This window comes from Lacerta agilis, chromosome 3 (genome assembly GCF_009819535.1).
Source record: "Lacerta agilis isolate rLacAgi1 chromosome 3, rLacAgi1.pri, whole genome shotgun sequence".
Classification (NCBI taxonomy): domain Eukaryota; kingdom Metazoa; phylum Chordata; class Lepidosauria; order Squamata; family Lacertidae; genus Lacerta; species Lacerta agilis.
Window position 1 is genome coordinate 47,738,374 of NC_046314.1, and position 18,189 is coordinate 47,756,562.

General features: G+C 38.9%; 1 protein-coding gene across 4 annotated transcripts in view; it reads left to right on the top strand.

The window, feature by feature from the left end:
• SOBP (sine oculis binding protein homolog) overlaps positions 1-18,189 on the top strand; it is a 138,757-nt gene that overhangs the window by 68,798 nt on the left and 51,770 nt on the right. For 3 of the 4 annotated variants that reach the window (XM_033143539.1, XM_033143537.1, XM_033143536.1), the window contains one exon: positions 6,902-6,997. The exons of the other annotated variant lie outside the window; for it this stretch is intronic. In XM_033143539.1, the coding sequence (XP_032999430.1) occupies positions 6,902-6,997 (96 nt within the window). The remainder of the gene's footprint in view (positions 1-6,901; positions 6,998-18,189) is intronic. 4 annotated transcript variants of the gene reach the window in all.

Genomic DNA, 18,189 nt, shown 5'->3' on the forward strand with positions numbered 1-18,189 from the left:
CCTGAATGCTCTTGGGAGGGGTCTTAGTACTTCAGGTTCTGCAGTTTTCATTTTGACAGTAGTTATCAAATCACAGTAACAAGAATTGCGGCCTAATAATCTTGAGTTAATCTCAAAGACATTGATTCAGTTCACAGCTCAGTAACTGCATCAAACACTTCTGGTGCAGGCATATCAGTTCTTGACTTTGTTGATTTCAGTTTTTCTTTCAACACCACTGTTAATACAGTAAATAATGGTTGAAACAGTGTGTAAACATGTTCAAGTCAGGGTTTTTCTTCTGTTAAATTAAATAACATAAAATATATTCTGACTATGTATAAAAGGAGAACTGGTTCAATATAAATTCTCACCTATCTAATATATGAAGGGTAAAAATCCTGAAAAACAGTAATTCAGAAAATGGTTTCTCTTGTTCATTGTCGTCATTTCGGAGTTTCATAGCATTCTTGATGCAATGAAAGACAGGGACCTGATTTATTAGTTTTGAATCACATTAATTCTTATAGCCCATTCTTACAATCAGACCTGAAGGTTAATCCTCAAAACCAGGCTAAGGACCACCTCTTCCCTGGAGGTTTGCCTGGAGGAAATGCAATAACTTTATGAGACAGAAGGATTATTGGTAGATAATTAGGTGCATCATTATATTGAGTTTATAAATTGGTTTTATTATTTAAAAAAATGCACACAGGCACACACACACAAAATGCAGAGCTGCTCAAGATACCTAAAATTATTTCCATGTAGCACTTTTTTGGGAGTCTATGAACACAGTTCATAGACACCATTCTGCACATCATAGTATCCTACACCATCAATACTGGCACGATCTTTTTGGCCAGTTGGTCACTTTGTATTTGCACTTTGGGTGGGACTTTGGGTCAGGTGATGGGGTGGGTTAGGGATGGGTTACTCTCTCCAACATACTTAAAGATAGTATCGTACCTTTATATACACCTGCATGAATATACAGTACTTTGCTTGGCAGCTAGTAGTTTCTTGTGAGGAATACCTATGTTTGGCTTTATAGGTGCAAATGGCACAGAAGAAAGCTCTCATGTGGCTGGTTACACATTTTTACTTCAGTTTTTGTTGCATTGTCTTAGGCACTGTGAGTACATTAGTAGAGGCACTTTATACAATTATTGCAAGGGGATCAACTAGCATCCTGCTAGGGCACGGACTACATATTTCTTCATGGTATAATTTTGCTCCAGAATTCTCCTTATCTACATTTTCATGCTATCCTTGAACGTAATCACTAACATCACTCTCTCCCAGCAAATCACCCTTCTCTTGAACACTAACCTGCATTATCACTGCATATTGCTCAATGCTCCCCATCAGCTTCTGCTCCAGAATGTTCACCCACTTTAACACAGTAACCATATTCTCGTCTAGATAGAGGTTCTGTGCTAATCCATTGAAATTATATGAAACGAGCACCTTCTTCTCAGATTCTTTAAAGGTGCACACACAATAAAGATGGAATAGAGTAGGTATATTAAGGTAGGGGAAATGAAGAGTGATAGGGGAGTTATTAGATGAATAGTAGATAGAGTTATTTTGGGAACAGATATGGTAGCTTTCATTCAAGCCCACTCCACACACCTATTCAAAACAGTGTGAGTAAAAGTATCCTCCATTCCATTAAAAAAAAATGGGCAAGGCATATTTACTGTTCTCCCTGTATTTTCCAGATTCATGATTCGTCATTCTTGCATTACATGAGGATATTATATGGGCATTTGGGGGCTATGTATAAGCATCTAGAAACATTCTATTCTGCGCCCCCAATGTATTACTCCTGTCCCTAAGTGGTGTAGGCTATTGTGATTAAAGCACATTTGGTTATCACTGTACACTTTTCTATTGTACATTGCTGCTTTCCTGTTCATCCCATTATAGATGTTAGCTAGGCATAAAGGAGAGTGGTCCCATTACATTTTCCTCACCTTGCAGTGCAGCAGCTGTGAAATGAAGCTGACTGCCTTGTGACGGAGGGCTTGTTGTTGCCAGGCAGAGTTAGGAGCAATGTCTTCTTTGGGAAAAGCACCAGTGAGAGCAGCCTATCTTCTGAAGCAGCTTCATTATCCAGCTGCTCTCGCTTCACAGCTCTGTAGATTGTTGAACAAATTGGGCAGGATAGCTGAAGTAACCATGATTCAAGGTTCATATGCAACACCAAGCCATAATTAAAACAAACTCAGGTTCATAAGTCAACAGCAAACTGTGGCTTTATATTGTGGTTTGCTGGAAATTAACAAGCCATATTTACTTGTTGGGCAGGGCTCAGATGATCAAACAAACCATGGTTTAATGTGTTTACATGCAAACAAGGCTATTTTCTCCAACTATGGAATACAAAACATTAATTACCGGTAGGTTTTTCCAGGTAAAGGTCACAGAATTAGGAAACACTGAACGCCATCTATTCTTTCTCTATACCTGAAGCCAAAATGATCCAGTTACAGGTTCTGCCTAAAGGTATTTCTAATCCAACGTTGGTATTAGAAAATAAAGTCAATAGGATATCTCTGATAGCTGCTATCAACTACACAAAGGGAAAACATCATTAAATTATAACAGCGTAGAACTCTTCCCAAGTCATCTAAGGAAGATGGAGCAAGTAGAGGATCAGTCACTGCAACAAATTCAAAATGGATCAACGAAGAGCATAATAAGATCCCTGTATGATTGGGGCAGTGACCCCTCATAATTCATCATCCTGTTCTCACAGTGGCCAACCAGATGCCTGTAGAAGTCCTCTAGCAGGACCTGAGGGCAACAGCACTCCCTGCCTGTTGTTTGAAGCATCCAACCCACCTATGCCTTAGCTGCTCAGAGAAGCATTTGTCTCAGGAAGGTTTTATTTAGCTGCAATGATTCAACTCCATATAGCAGAGGCCGTATGTTACACCTGCCAACTCCATTCACTTTTCTTTATGCTATCATTCTCATTCACTTTAGTTAGAGTTGACAGAGTCAGGACCAAACTAGACATGACATTTGTTGTTTGTTTTTCCCTTGCATGGCTGATTTTTCTTTAGCAAACAGCTGGGGGGGGGAACCCTAAACAAAATGGGATCTTGGTGTGGGGAAAGCTCAGGACCCCTGCCATGGCTACTTGTTAAGGAAAAATATCAGCCATGCAAGGCAAAACCAAATAACAAATGCCATGTATAGTTTAGGCCCCAGGCAAATAAATGCCAGTGTGTGTGCAAATCAACCACCAATGGGGGATTCCCTCCCAATTCAAATGATAGCTTCAGAGGAGATATTTTATGCAGAATTCCAGCAGGGAATTCCCCCTCCATGTTTGCTCTGATCCCATTCATTGTCAGCCACCCCCCCCCCCCCGCTGATGCAGTTTGCTTCTTTAAAAACCTGCAATCAAATGCAGTGTCACATTTAGCTACACATCTGGCTTGTCCCTCAGTGTAATAGAAGGAGGGAACCAATGAGATCAACTGCATATATAGAAAAAAGTGAGATAAGTAAAAAGACATGATGATGAATGCAAGAGGTCTCAGGAAGATGATAAGCCATATAGGTATGGATTATGGATAACTGAAGCCAGCACAGAAAGTAAGAGGACAGCCTGCACAGAGACTGAACAGGGCCTCAATGTTTCTCCTTTTTAGTTCTAAGCCTTGTAAGATCTAGCCCAGCAGGACCAAAAGCAGGTGATCAGCCTGGTTAGCTCTGTTGGTTAGAGTATGGTGCTGATAACGCCAAGGTTGCAAGTTCAGTCCCCGTATGGGACAGCTGCATATTCCTGCATTGCAGAGGGCTCGACTAGATGATCCTCAAGGTCCCTTCCAAATCTACAATTCTATGATTCTATGATTCTTCTAAGACAAGACTGGACTATGAAAGCAACTGTGGACATACTTCCAGAATGGAACCATGCATTTCCCATCCCACTTTTACATAGGTGTCCACACTAGGATTCTCCCTTTTATGCTAATATTGAAAGAACAGGGGTCCTGTTGAACTCTAGCTTTCATGTAAATTTATCTGATTTTCAAATGTAAAAACAGCAAGCCAGAAAGAAGGGGAAAACTGAGGTTAAACTCTCTTTTCTTTTAGACTAATACTGAAGCTCATCCCTCCAGTGAAATGGCCTGCTACTCTGAGGGTTCATCTCTGGAGTCTTTTTAAACTGAGGTCCTTTAGGTTGGTTAGTCAAACAGGCCTTGTATCTGTGACAGAAACTCCAACAGAATACATTATATGATAATTTTGAAATCACACCTCTATCAGTTCTAGGTTTAATGACAATTATTTTCAAATAAATATGCTTAGGCTAACAGCCTGATGCATAATCTGCATCTGTTTCGGAAATTGGGGCAAAGGTACAAGACACCTTGCTATAATGAGGTACCTTTAGCCTCCATAGTTTAGACAGAAAACACAGTGAAAAGGTGTTTGTAGGCAATGCAGTTGAATTATTTCAAACACATATTTCAGAAAGGGGAAAGAGCCTGGGATGAGCAGGAGGGCTGACATGGGATGCTAGTTTGGCTCTGAAAATAGTTGAAACAAGCAGTCTGCTTCTGGGGAGCTGTCCTTGGTGCTGTGGGTGTTATCTCTTGATACTTGCTTTCTGAGGTTCCCTGCTTATTGGGTTGACTGACTTTGCTCTGTGCCTCTTGGTATCCTGTCAACTGAATTAGACCAAACTCTCACTGTAGATTCTAACTCCCCCCCCCCCCCGGGTTCTCTACTGCCAAGTTTAGTCTTCTGGGTGTGCATTTTGGTTTTTAAAAAAATGTATATTAGAGTAACGATCATGGCTACCACGTTTAATTTGGCCCTAAGAGATTATACCAAGGCAACAGTGTGTGTGTTTGTTGTGTGTAAATGTGTCAGAGACAGAAATTATAAAAATCTTGACAAGTTCCAGATATTTGTGTTTGTTTGTTGTATCAAAAACAACAGAGTCCCATTGCACCACTGTAGGCCATAGGATCATATACCACAATAAATGTGTTAGCCTTTAAGGTACCATAGGACTCTCTTGAGTTTACAGTTTGACTTTCCTAAATCTTGTTTGGCAAGTAATGTTCAGTGTGTAGTGCTATAATCTTAGAAGTCAGCCAGATTTATAAGACACAAGTTTATGTTTGAAGTGATGAGTTTATTTTAAATGAATATTAATTGTTAATGAGCTGAGTAGAAATTTAGTAGTATTGGTGCAATTATCTCCATTTACCTCCCCAACCTTTACATTGGGTGCAGTAATCCTCCAGTTTTTGCTGCTAACCAGGGACAGCAAAAGCAAGGGGCTATCTAAGCACCTGGCAGACTGAAGATATGCCTGGTGAGCTGTGTTAAGCTTGGTGGCTCACAAATTGGCAAATTGTGAAATTTGCCAAGCTTTCATACCCTAGACACTACTATGACCTTCTGCAGCCCGAAGTAGTCTCTTTTGGGTCTACAAATAGGGAGAGACAGCTTTTCTGCAGGCAAGAAACAAGACACAAAATGCATAAGGTGCAAATATCTCTTACAAATGACAACACTAACAAAAATTAAAAGCTCTGAAATGACACATGAATATAGACAGTTCACACTACATTAAGGAGGAGAAATGTCTAAGTGCTGTCATAGATACGTGTTAGATTTTTGCCTCTCACACACTCTTGAGCTATATATCACACCAGGAAATTCTCCTTTACTGTATTATTATTATTATTATTTAACAACAGACACAGATTTAATCTTAAAACAGAAGACAGAACTACCTGCTGCTTGCTGTATGGCTTTCCTGTCAACCTCTTCCCCCCACCCTTCCCTTCCAAGTTCACTGGGTCTTATTTAAATTAGCTGGCCTAAAGCCAGAAGCTCATCATTTTAATGCAGTGTAAAATGGAATATGCATAATTATATGCAAGCCATATGTGAGGGAGACAGCTCAGCTGTGAATTTCAGGAGGCCAAGAGAGAGGGAGAGCGAACAGTCAGGGATTAGATGAGATGAGAGTGGAACAGAGTGCAAGTGTCATCCAAATGAACGGTGTAATGAGCATGCTGCCGACACTCCTCCTTTCACCTACTTCTCCCTTTGCTTTACCTCTAAGCCAGAATATGTTGTAGATCAGAAGTAAAATGCTGCATGCAAGTAATATAGTTGCTAATGGATTGCATTAATGTCTCCGTTTAAACTTAAGCTTCCTTAATTAGCAGTGTAGATCAAAACAACCCATAACTTTTAATGCATCTTCTTAAATTAAACATTTTAAACATATTTCATTGCCCTCGCATAATGGCTACTCAATTCAGAACTTTACTTAAAGAATCGGGGGAAATCAATTTAATAGCATTAATGTGTAAATCATGAATTTGAAAACCATTTTTGAAAGGAATGACCTTGTTACATTAAAAAAAATGGAAATGGAAGCATATTATTGGTTGAATATTTTTAAAGGTTAAAACAAAAGCTTATAGCATATATGTAATTTAAATATATAATCCTTAAAAAGGAACAAAGTAAACTGAAACCCTAACAGAGCAATCCTATACATGTCTGCTCAGAAGTAAGCTCCATTGAGTTTAATGGTGCTTACTCCCAGGTAAGTGTGCATAGGATTGCAGCATTTAAAAACTCAAAACAGCCAGCTGAAATACTTCATTTTGGGGCTTGTCTCTTTGTTGATTTTAACTCTTACACCAAAATCTATTTGCATGTCTTTTTTTAAAAAAAGAAATGGTGTAAAGAGCACTCCAAGTTCTAATATCTAACCGGTGTATTGCATATTTAAGCAAACTTCTTAATATTGTTGTATTTTGGAATTCCCGCTTGTTTTAATGATCTGAGCTGTTATGCATTTAGCTTATTTTTTTTTCTTCCATTATTTGTAAGTCCCTAAATAGGCCATTATATTTCCCTTCAGGCTAGAGATGAAGATGGACATGGTGAAAATTTCCCCCAGCAGCACTATGCTAAGGAAACTCCAAGACTTGCCTTCAAGAATAACTGCGAACTACTTGTAAGAATAACATACTTACAACAAGTCTAGATTGTTACTTTAGCACAGTGAAAACAGTTTTTGAAAAGCTTTTTTGTTCATGATTACATAACATAATGAAATATTACAGTTTTTTAATTAAAAAATAACCTGTACCAATTGCAAATGCTAACTCTGATATAATTGAACAATTCTGAGCTCTCAACTTGCTTGCAAATCTTTTATAATTTATTATAGAATCTGAATGGCCTTGTAATAGGAAGTTAGTGGAATCTTAAGCATGCTTACACAGAAGTAAATCCCACTGAGTTCAATGGAGCTTATTCCCCAGCAAAAGTGCTTCCAGAATTGCAAACACAGTCATACAAAGTATTCCACTGGAAGTCATTTGAGGAATCACAAGTAAAGCACATGTTAGAAAAAAGAGAGAGGGAGGGAGGGAGGGAGCGAGCGAGCGAAGGAGAGAGAGAGAGAGATATGATACTTATATGAGAAAATCACTTCCCCTTCCCCAACTCTCCCTTTTTACATTTTAGCGGTTTCATTATTTTCAGACAACATACAAAACAAAACAAAACACCACAGCAGCACTGACATGCAGTACTCCCTTTAGAATCCAACTATTTCTCTAGTTTATTGAAAAATACAGTGAGACACTTTCTCTTGTTCTCTTTGGCGAGGAATGAGTGAAATCCAGCAAAGCACTGACAAGGATTCTGGAATGTTTACAGTACAAGACACAGGATAGATTATATCAGCTGTGAACAGATATCTGTTCCAAGGCAGGGTTAATTTGCTGCTCGTTTTAGCAATTGTAGCTAGGCAAAATTAGCAGCAAATAGGAATGGCCGTTATATTTCTGTTCAGTAAAGATCCTAATAGTTTTGATTTGAAAGTAAAATGAGCAATTCAAGCACTAAGTATTTCCTCTTCTGTTTACTAAAGCAAATAGAAAATGTAATTCAGGGAGGTTTAAAATCCTGATGAGTATATGGCTGCTACTTCCGTTTTTGTTTCTTCTCCATTGTATTTAAATAAAATAGGAAATATTTTCATTTGTGTGTGTGCAATGTCCGAACAAATTAAGTATATAGCTATATTTTAAAAGGGACATTGTCTTATTTTACAGTAAGTAAAGAAAATGGAGCATCAGGAAAGATGGCATTTCACTGAGATTTTTAGATGAAATTCTATAAAGAATCCAAAAATTCCACATGAGATTTTGTGGTCATCTTAATTGTTTAAAAATTTAGGGTTAGATGCTGTGCTGAGGCTGAGCAGATATAGCAAGAAACAAAGTAGTAGTAGTAATATATATATATATATATATATATATATATATATATATATATATATATAGTATTTATATACAGTAATTCTTTTCCTATGTGCTCAAACCACTTGACATACATTATTCTCAGTAATCCTCATAACAACCTTGTAAGGCAGGTCGGTTTTATTATCCCCATGTTATAGGGAATTGACTAAGGCTGAGAAATTATGGCTTGTCTAGATCCATCCAGTGAGCTCATAGCTGAGTTTTACACCATGGACATCTGGTCAGCTGCAATCTAACACATTTAGTAGGGGACTAGCAGTGCTATCCTATACATGTCTACTCAGAACTAAGTCCTATTGAGTTTAGTGGGGCTTATTTCCAGGGGAGTGGCTATAGGACTGTAGCCTATGAACTTCTGGATGCAGTGGGATATACTTGTGAACAAACATGCATAAGATTGCACTGTTCTTCCTATTATTACTTTGTGTTCCCCTAACTGGTCAGTTAGACAATACGGGGCTTCTCATGTCACAAAAGCTACAAGAGGTGTCCCAGAAACACAGATTAGTCACATTTCAGAGACATACTGCTCACATCACTAGCCTTCATGTGCTATGTCTGAGTCTTTGTAGGCCAGCTCAGATTAGTAGTCCCATATCCATAGTGTTGCTCCTGGAATGATTTTTCCAAGGGTGTATATGTTTGAAATTGTTTCATTAAAATCAACTGTCAGTGTAGCTTGCTGACAGGTAATTTCATGGATAACAGCTGTTTAGGAATCTAGTCTTAGTTCATTCACACATAATTCAAATGTAATTGCTTGTAGCTGAGAATGTGAGTTGCCTCCATTAAAACATATTGAGTCTGCCATAGTGTCACGTAACATGAAAACTTTGTCTTAGGGTTTGATATGCAATATTTGTTTTACACATACAGTTAACTACTGGGTGTTGTAGTCATTGAGTAGTAACCACAAATGTGTGGACTAAACCTTCACAGAATTCTCTATGATCAAATTTTATGAATGACTCATGCCAGTGAAATGCTTTTATATTACCAAGGGAATTGTTTTAAGCATCAGGCCATGGATACAGGTGTAATGTCAGAAGTCACTTTATGCTATTGTCAAATTATTTCTATTTCTGGTTAATTGGTTCATGTTTCCTAGTTGCCTCTTTGCCATTCTACTTAAATCAGATTATTATTTTGTATAGCTTCACTGGAGTTTAAATATTTATAAAGGATGTGTTTGGGTCTCTGGATCTATTCCCATTTAAATCAGTGGAAGGCTTGTGTTGATTTCAGTGTGAGCCAAGGCATCTTCAAACAGATTACAAAATTATTTTCTTTTCCTGTCAGTTTAAAGTTACATAAGCAGTGTCTGAGCCCAAAACCCTAATATAGCCCATACTGTCTCTGAAGTCAACAGAGCATACACTATAAAGGACCACATTTACAAATAAATGCAGAACTGGACCCAATAGACAAGCATGACATTAAAACAAACGCTTAAGTCAGTTGATGTACCTGAGTCTTAAAGTACAATACACTGATGACCTGGTTCTATACCATGGTTTAGTGATACATTGATAAGCTTGAATGAGCCTGAGTTAAGTGTTTGGCTTGTGTGCTCCCCCCTCCTTCTTCTCCCACTTGGCGAGGAAAAGTATTTCTGCAAAGTTTAGTTTCTGGCTTAGTAGCATGTTTGATGCAAGGATGCTGGTTTAAAACCAACTGGTTAGTTTAACAACCCAGCTTCGTAATTCATTGTTTGAAGAGTGGTTGTTATAAAACTTACCAGGGTTCATTTTAATATATAATTGCTCTTGTATGAATGCAAAGTGGTAAAAGTGAAATTAAGTCCTGCTGAAGTCCTCCTCCAAGACATGTGAGAGGTAGAGAAGGGAGTGGGGTGTACAAGCCTGATGTATCGCTTGGGTTCATTTAGGCTTATCTGCATAGCGTTAAAATATGTTAGGGCTTGTGCACTTGTCCCATGCCGAGAGGGCACTGGTCTGGGTGGTTTTTTGCTTGCCTCACTCCTTTCCCAGGGAAAATCCACTCTTTTGTGCTAAATCAGAGCAAATGTCAATGTGGAGAAAACCCAGATTGCCATTTACTGAGTGCTAAAGAGTGGTTTTCCCTGTGGGGAAAGAGTGCTAAAGAGTGGTTTTCCCTGTGGGGAAAGCAGTGGAACAAGAAGTGTTTAGGGAAGTTTTTAATGTCTGATGTTTTATCGTGTTTTAAATATTGGGAACTGCCTACAGTGGCTGGGGAAACCCAGCCAGCTGGGCGGGGAATGAATAATAATAATAATAATAATAATAATAATAATAACTGTTATTATTATTATTAGTGTGGATAGGCCCATAGTGTTATGTGAATGAAATCAATGAGTCAAATGTCACCAGGGTTAAACATTATTATAAAGAATAGCAGAATCAGTTCATCTGAATAATAAATTATTAAAAGCTGTTTTTCATTTTCATTTTTTTCTTTCTAGAGATATTTCAAAAGTTTTGGAAGGTGTTCACTTGTAGTTAATATAGGGGGAAATTTTTTTTCACCGTTGCTCCTTCAAATAGCCTTTGGTGATATTGGAATGCTGTTGCTATGATCCAGCTCTAGTTATGCATTGAAAAGGTATTCCTGCATGACTGCTTGCACCAAATATGAATTGGAATGTATATTTGAATGCACATCACATTGAATTCAGTGCAGTGGAAGTGAATGGATGTGGATGCTAATGTACATTTATTTTGCAGCGCATTGACTTGATACCTGTGGTTCTTGTTCCAGCAAGTGAGATGCATGGGGTTTCCCAGAGCTTGATTAGAGCAGTTGCTGTTATTTATTATAGAAAAACGGTATTTTACTTATATTGCAAACATTTCTGTTCCTGTTTACAGTTTGGCTGCTCATAAGTTAAATTTAGTTAGCATGAAGGTAGAGTTGATAGGAGAAAATCAAGTCTCCTAACTGCTTTCTGTAGTTTTGTATCTTGTATTCACTCCTTCTCCCCCCTATTTTTGCTTTTTTTGGACAAGTAGTTTAAGAGTAAAGGGCGGGGGGAGCAGGAATGACTGTGTGTCCCAGAGGAAAAGCTTAGCCAGCCATTAATGGTGGGAGACAGATGGTGATTCTTTTACAAAGCAGCAAAAAAGTGTGAGGCTTTAAATGAAGGATAAATTGAAACTTGTTTATTCTTATGAGACTTGGGAAATCCTTGGGGTTCTTTTAGTACAATGCAGAGTCAGTTTTATAATAGTCTGTCAGAGGAAATGGGAAGCTTAGGCTCAAAAGTGCTTTCTTAGCTTTAGGGTTCAGATGCCATTTTCCAGTATGGATTGCTGCAGCCAGTGCAGTCTCTTTAGTTTGGGAAATGCTTCTGCTCTGAGGGTGCTGCCAGGATGGATTGAGGGGATGAAGCACTGATGGAAGTTGTTTGCTAGCAAACTCCCAGAAGAACCAGAGTACATTGTTAGAATGTTAATATCCTGGGTCACAGACATGCATTGAAAAGCCTTAACTCCTAAGTGCTTGGATAGATTTCTAAGCCAAAGAACCTTACTCTGTTATGAACCATGTGCTTCTCTGCAATGCTTGTATCTCTGAGCAGAATATATATTTGGTGTGTTAGGCAGAACTTCACAACTTTCAAAAGAATAAGCTGCTGTTGAACAAATTCCCTCCCTGCATATGGCAGGTCTATTCATTAGGAAAACCGTGACAATTACAGTTTTGGCTGGTGAAAACATCCACAAAGAAATTCCACTGTGCAGTTATTATGAGCCTACTTTAAAGTATTGATTTCCTACTATAAATCCAAAATGTGCTATAACATTTAATAGAGAGCATAGGAAACCAGATACTAAACTTGGTGGTTAAGATGCTTGAATTATTGAGGATGCGAAATTTTCCTTGTGTATAACCAGTGAATTCAGCCATTTGTAAAATTAGGTTTCCTGAAGATTAGTATAATAAAAATAGGAAACTAGTACAGAATACAAATATTTTATAGCAAAAAGCAAGCCAATTTAGTTGCTTCGATAGCATTGAGAATTTAGTTTTGTTTGTATCTCATTCTTTCTATCTATGTATCTATCTAGAACTTTAGAATTTTCATGAGATATAGATAATTTACTCTTTGTTTTCAGGTAAAGAAAGCTGATAATGGCACACTAATACTATGGAACAGTGATGCCACTGTTGGTTGTCAGGAAACAGAGAGGATTAAACACTGTAAGAAAAAGGGTGGACATAATGAAAAGATTAGTGAAAAGGCTACAATTCCTGCTCTGAGAAGCCCAGATTCCTGAGCCATTGCCTGAGAAATTGCAACCTCTCCAGCTTGTGTTAAATCGGAGCTTCTGTTGGGATACCCTGCTATGAATTTACAAAGGAAAGGTCTATCTTGCTTAGAATTGCTACCCAGAATATTAAATAGAGCATCTGGGTTTCGCCCGCTGCTGTTTGAGCTAGTAAAATAGCAGATGTGAAATTCTTGCTTTTTCTTTCAATTCATTTGTTCATAGAGATAAAACAAGCATTGCATACAGATCAAGCCACTACATAATTACCTAGGTAACAGCAGAAAATGCTTTATTTTTAATATTATACCTTTTAAAGAAGGTTTATGATGAAGGAGAGGAATTTATGGGTGATATTCCACTAACATATTCCATCAGTGCAAGGGTTTCTACTTGTGCAGCAAGACTTCCCGCCTTCTCCTTTCACATGCACCCCAATATTCTCCAAAGGGTTACAGGAACACCTAGAACAGATTTATGCGGCTTGTGGTGGGAGGAAAGGGGAAAGAGCATTATATTGTGCAAACAGAAATCCTTGCACTGACAGAATGATTGCCTTAGTACTAAACTGGATTCTACCCATTCTGTGTGTGTGCACATACATACATACATGCATACACACACTGATATAGAACTTGGCCTGTAAATATGAGGGTTCAGGTTCAATCTCTGGTTAAAAGTTCTCAGAGCATCAAGGCTGGGAGTTATTTTGCATGACGCCATGGCAAAATAGGTCTGCTAATGTCATGCAGGTCATTCATCATTTCTGTCATTTATCAAATGGAATGATATGAAAGTTATAAGGATCCATGACAAGAAATGGCAAAGGGCATTGGTTAAAATGTGGTTGTAACAGCTGAGCACATCATTGCTTGATGCCAGTAGGTACATTTCATTGCTGTCTCTTGACACCCATCTCTTTTAATAAAACTTACCAATAAATATAATCTTTGCCTGTTCTACTGTGTCTCCCTCCCCTGATATCCCCATGCTAGTCATTATTTCTCATATTCTCAGGCTTCCTTCACCTACACATCCCAGCACCATAATTTCTACATGTGAGAATATCTATATATACATTTGCACACACTGGCACTCACTAAAGATTTGATTATTTTCAGTGAATTTCCTATGGGGAAAATTATACATCATGTGTCTGATCCTTCATTCGATTTCTTGGTTTTGCTTTTTAAGAAGGGTGGGTGTGGGAGAGAGATGCTATGCACTAAATTGGAACATCAATGCAAGGGGAAGAGGTTTTAAGTCTTTTCTCCCAACGTTTCCCAACTCATATCACTTTCCCAAAGCTGCTATTAGTTCTGCAGTATGGGGAAAATATACAAACCCATTTCCCCCCTCACCACCGTGAAGAAGCTTCAGGGAGAATGAGTTATGTTATGAAAATAGAAAAAAGGGAAAGAAGACCCAATTCTTTACATGTAATGAACAGGCTATTCTGAACCTCATCCTCATCTATTTTCCTGTGCCATGATCACCATAGTTAACCTAACAGCACCAATTTTATTTTCTGCAGTAGAATTACACTCTCCATCTAGTAACATGAAGTAACTGCACACTCTTTAATGGGTCTCTGACTGTGTAATTAACAACTGATTGCACATACAACCACCAGTGCCAGATAAGGTGACACAGTGATGTGAACCATGTATATACCTTCTATTTGGGTATATGATTCCTGATGCAGAGGTGGTGCATCAAACCTTTCAAAACTGCACTGATTTTTTGGTATCTTATAATTCCCAAGCAACGCTCCTAGCATGTGCACCATTTTTGGCAAAATTCCATGTAAGTTGCATACAAGTGTAGTTCACAATGAAGCACCTGCAAAGTAGAATGCAAAGGGAACAATTTTGCCTTGTAAAAATAGCAGGGGTTTCTGAATGCTTCCTCTGCTTACTGGCCTAATCACTGCAGTAGCTCCACTATCAATTTTTCAAGCTCATTTGTGGTTTCAAAGTTTATCTGGAGAAAAGTGGGAAGTGGGAGAGGACTGAGGTCTAAAAGCAGTGGGTGGAGGAAGCATTCAGAATTCCCCTCCCAGATTTAAATCACACACACACTTTCCAGGTGTTTGGTGGTGCTTTGAATGTGAAGACATGCTTTACCCACCATTGTCTATAGCTCTGGTGACATAACGTACAAAAATTAGGGCTGCTTTAGAAGTTACAACTTTGGTTGTGTGTAGATTATCCCCTGTAACAAATCGCAAACTTAATTTAAAAAAGACATGTGTGGACGTTGCAAGTGATGTACACATGACTTTCAGGTATAATGCAGCTTCCTATGTTCCTAAAGGTGAAATGTAAGCTGCATCTATGAGGAAAAGGTTTTATAGTGATGACTTGGAAAGGGTAGAGGTAAAGAAAAGCTCTTAGGGGAAGTTGATAAGCTGCGTGGGGCAGAACTTTCCTTTTAGGATATAGAACTAAGAAGACATAAGGTTATAGAGAAGCCAAAGTGAAGGGTAGTTAGCTGTTCTTTCAATGAAAGGTCAGGAAGTAAGTCAGCCTTAAACCATGCATCCGCATCATGATCCAATAGGGATCCCTGCCCATAATGTTTGGAGGAGAATGTGCATGCCCATCTATCTTGCAGTGCAGGTGGTAGTACTCATCCCTCTCCACTGTTACGGGCACTGTATTCTGCGCAACTGGATTGGAGCATTTGTTATCTTAAGACATGCCAACCCATTTCTGTAGGAATAATATCCATTTTGTGGCCACTAGCTAACAAAGACTCAGTGCATGCTTATGCATGCACTGAAATCACAGGGTTTTAAATGCACTTACATGTCTATTTGATTGCGATAAATTAATAAGATTCTTTTTTCCCCCATTCAGACTACAACTTTTTGGATTATTGCATTTCTGTGTAGAAGGAAGGCTTTTACATTTTATGCTCTACTAATTGCTTAAAAATTTAATGAATATCAGTTCTAATTTGATTGCTTTTTAGTACTTCATTTAAGTTATTAAAAAGTAGGAAGGACACATAATGAACAGTGGAAGCTTTGGCCTAGCATCTGCCTATATTCTCTTTTCATTTAATCAATTATAGTCCAGTGGTGTGTAATTATACATTAAGAAAGTTATTGGATATCACAGTATGATGGTCCCAGGGGGCTCATTAATATACTAATATAATACACCTGTAATGACCTGTTCTCAGATCTGCAAATTTCTCTCTTCCTCCCTCTGCTAAATGAAGATGAGAGCAGTAACCATTAAGTTTGAATCACCTGTAACAGTTAATGAGAGAGGAGAAAGGGGTCTCTGGCATCATATGTAATGAATCTGCCCTTTCGGTACTGAATGTTAAAAGAGAGCCAGATCTAAATGGAGCTGTATCTGCATTTTTGAAAAGTAAGCAATGTGTGTCTGAGGGGAGCCAAGGGCAGCCTCAACTGAGCATACATGCTCCTTCTTCTTTGGCTCTTCTTCATTCTGTCTCCAAAATGAGAGAAACAGACAAGTAGGAAAACCTTGTCAAATCGCATCCAGACACTATTTGCTTGGCTTGGTTCAAATCAAATCAAACTCTGGAACTGATCCCTGTGCAATGGCTCTGAGTGTTTGCATAGCAACTAAGCTGTGTTTTGTTGATGCGACTTTTTATTATTAAAAAAAAATGCTAGAAAGAGCAAAATGACACAAAGGCTTTCCTTGTAGTCAATAATAGGTTCAGTGGTGCTTTCTTATTAATTCATAATGAATGAAACCAAGTAAAGATTTAATTCACCTTATCAGTTCTATTGGGTTTTATATAGGTGATCCAGAGGAATAATAAGCTGGAAATTGCCCTGTGTGGCTGGCATTTTTATGGCTGCAGGACACAACCAAAGTCAATATTTTCAAAGCTCTTTCCCCCAACCCCACCCTAAAAAGTTATTTTGATGTATCAGAGTGCACCTCAGAAATAAAAAAAAACCCCGCTTGTTGTCTCCCAATGTACAGGCTTTGATTTACTGACCAGATCCTTGAGGAATGCTAAAGTGGCAGAAGGGGGTGGAGGCTGATAAATCATACACTGATGTAACTAGATGAAGCACCTTGCTTGGGGGGAAAGCAGCCATGCTGCAGTCATATTTCTGAGATGGTTACATACATTCTCAACTTCTTGGCATCAACAGCAAAGTATAGGAGGCAATAAATAACACTGCACCCTTGTGCTTAAGAGAGACCATTGGAAAGTGCAGCTATTTTCAACCGATGCCTCAATTCTGCTCACACAACCCAACCCTCTGATACCAAGCTGCTACTCTATCCCCCATCCCACAAGGGATTGAAACTCACTGTGGCAGGACAGGGTTGTAGTCAGTGCAGAGTTCCAATGAAGACCTTAGAGGTCTAGTTGTCATTTGAAGCCTATCCAGACATGTAGATGTTGACATCATTTAATTTCTTTTTTAGTTTACTGCTGTTTTTAATTATCTTTAAAGTTTTTAATTATTTGTTTTAAACCTTTTTATTGGTAATTCTAGTATTTCTTGTATACTGCATAGAGGTTTGTTTGTTTGTTTTATTGAATTTATATACTGCCGTATACCGGGAGGTCTCAGGGCAGTTCACAGAATAAAATCAAAATATAAAACTACAAAATACATAATAAAAACAAAAGCCCCACATTTTAAAAGGGCATAGGAAGTAAATCGATCAACCAAAGACCTGGTTAAAAAGGAACGTTTTGGCCTGGCGCCTAAAGGTGTATAATGAAGGCACCAAGCAAACTTCCTTGGGGAGAGCATTCCACAGATGGGGAGCCACTGCAGAGTAGGCCCATTTCTCGTGTTGCCACCCTCTGGACCTCTCGAGCAGGAGGCACATGAAGAAGGGCCTCAGAAAATGATCTCAGGGTCTGGGTAGGTTCATATGGAAAGAGGCGGTCCTTGAGGTATTGTGGTCCTAAGCCATTTAAGGCTTTATAGGTCAAAACTAGAACTTTGAATTGGGCCTGGAAACTTAATTGGTAGCTAGTGCAGTCGGATCAGGATTGGTGTAACATGCTTAAACCGTCTTGCTCCAGTGAGCAACCTGGCCGCTGAATTCTGCAGTAGCTGAAGTTTCTGAACCGTCTTCAGAGGCAGCCCTCTGTATAACACATTGCAGTAATCTAAGCTTGAGGTTACTGGAGCATAGACAACATTAGTTAGGCTATCCCTGTCCAGATAGGGGCGTAGCTGGGCCACCAGCTGAAGCAGACGGAAGGCACTCCAGGCCACTGAGGCCACCTGAGCCTCGAGTGACAGCAAAGGATCAAGGAGTATCCCAAGTTACGAACCTGCTCCTTCTGAGGCAGTGTAGCCCCATTGAGAGCAGACAATCTCCCACCCATCTGGTGCCTCAGTCTTATCTGGATTGAGTTTCAGTTTGTTGACTCTCATCCAACACTGGTTCAGCACTGCCACTGCCTCACCTGCAGATGTAAAGGAGAAATAGAGCTGAGTGTCATCAGCATACTGCTGACAACGTACTTCAAACCTCTGGATAACACCATTCAGCGGTTTTATGTAGATGTTAAACAACATAGGGGACAGGAGGAACGTTGAAGGTTCCACAGGGCTAAAAAGCATTTCCCAAGCAACACCCTCTGGGAATGACCATCCA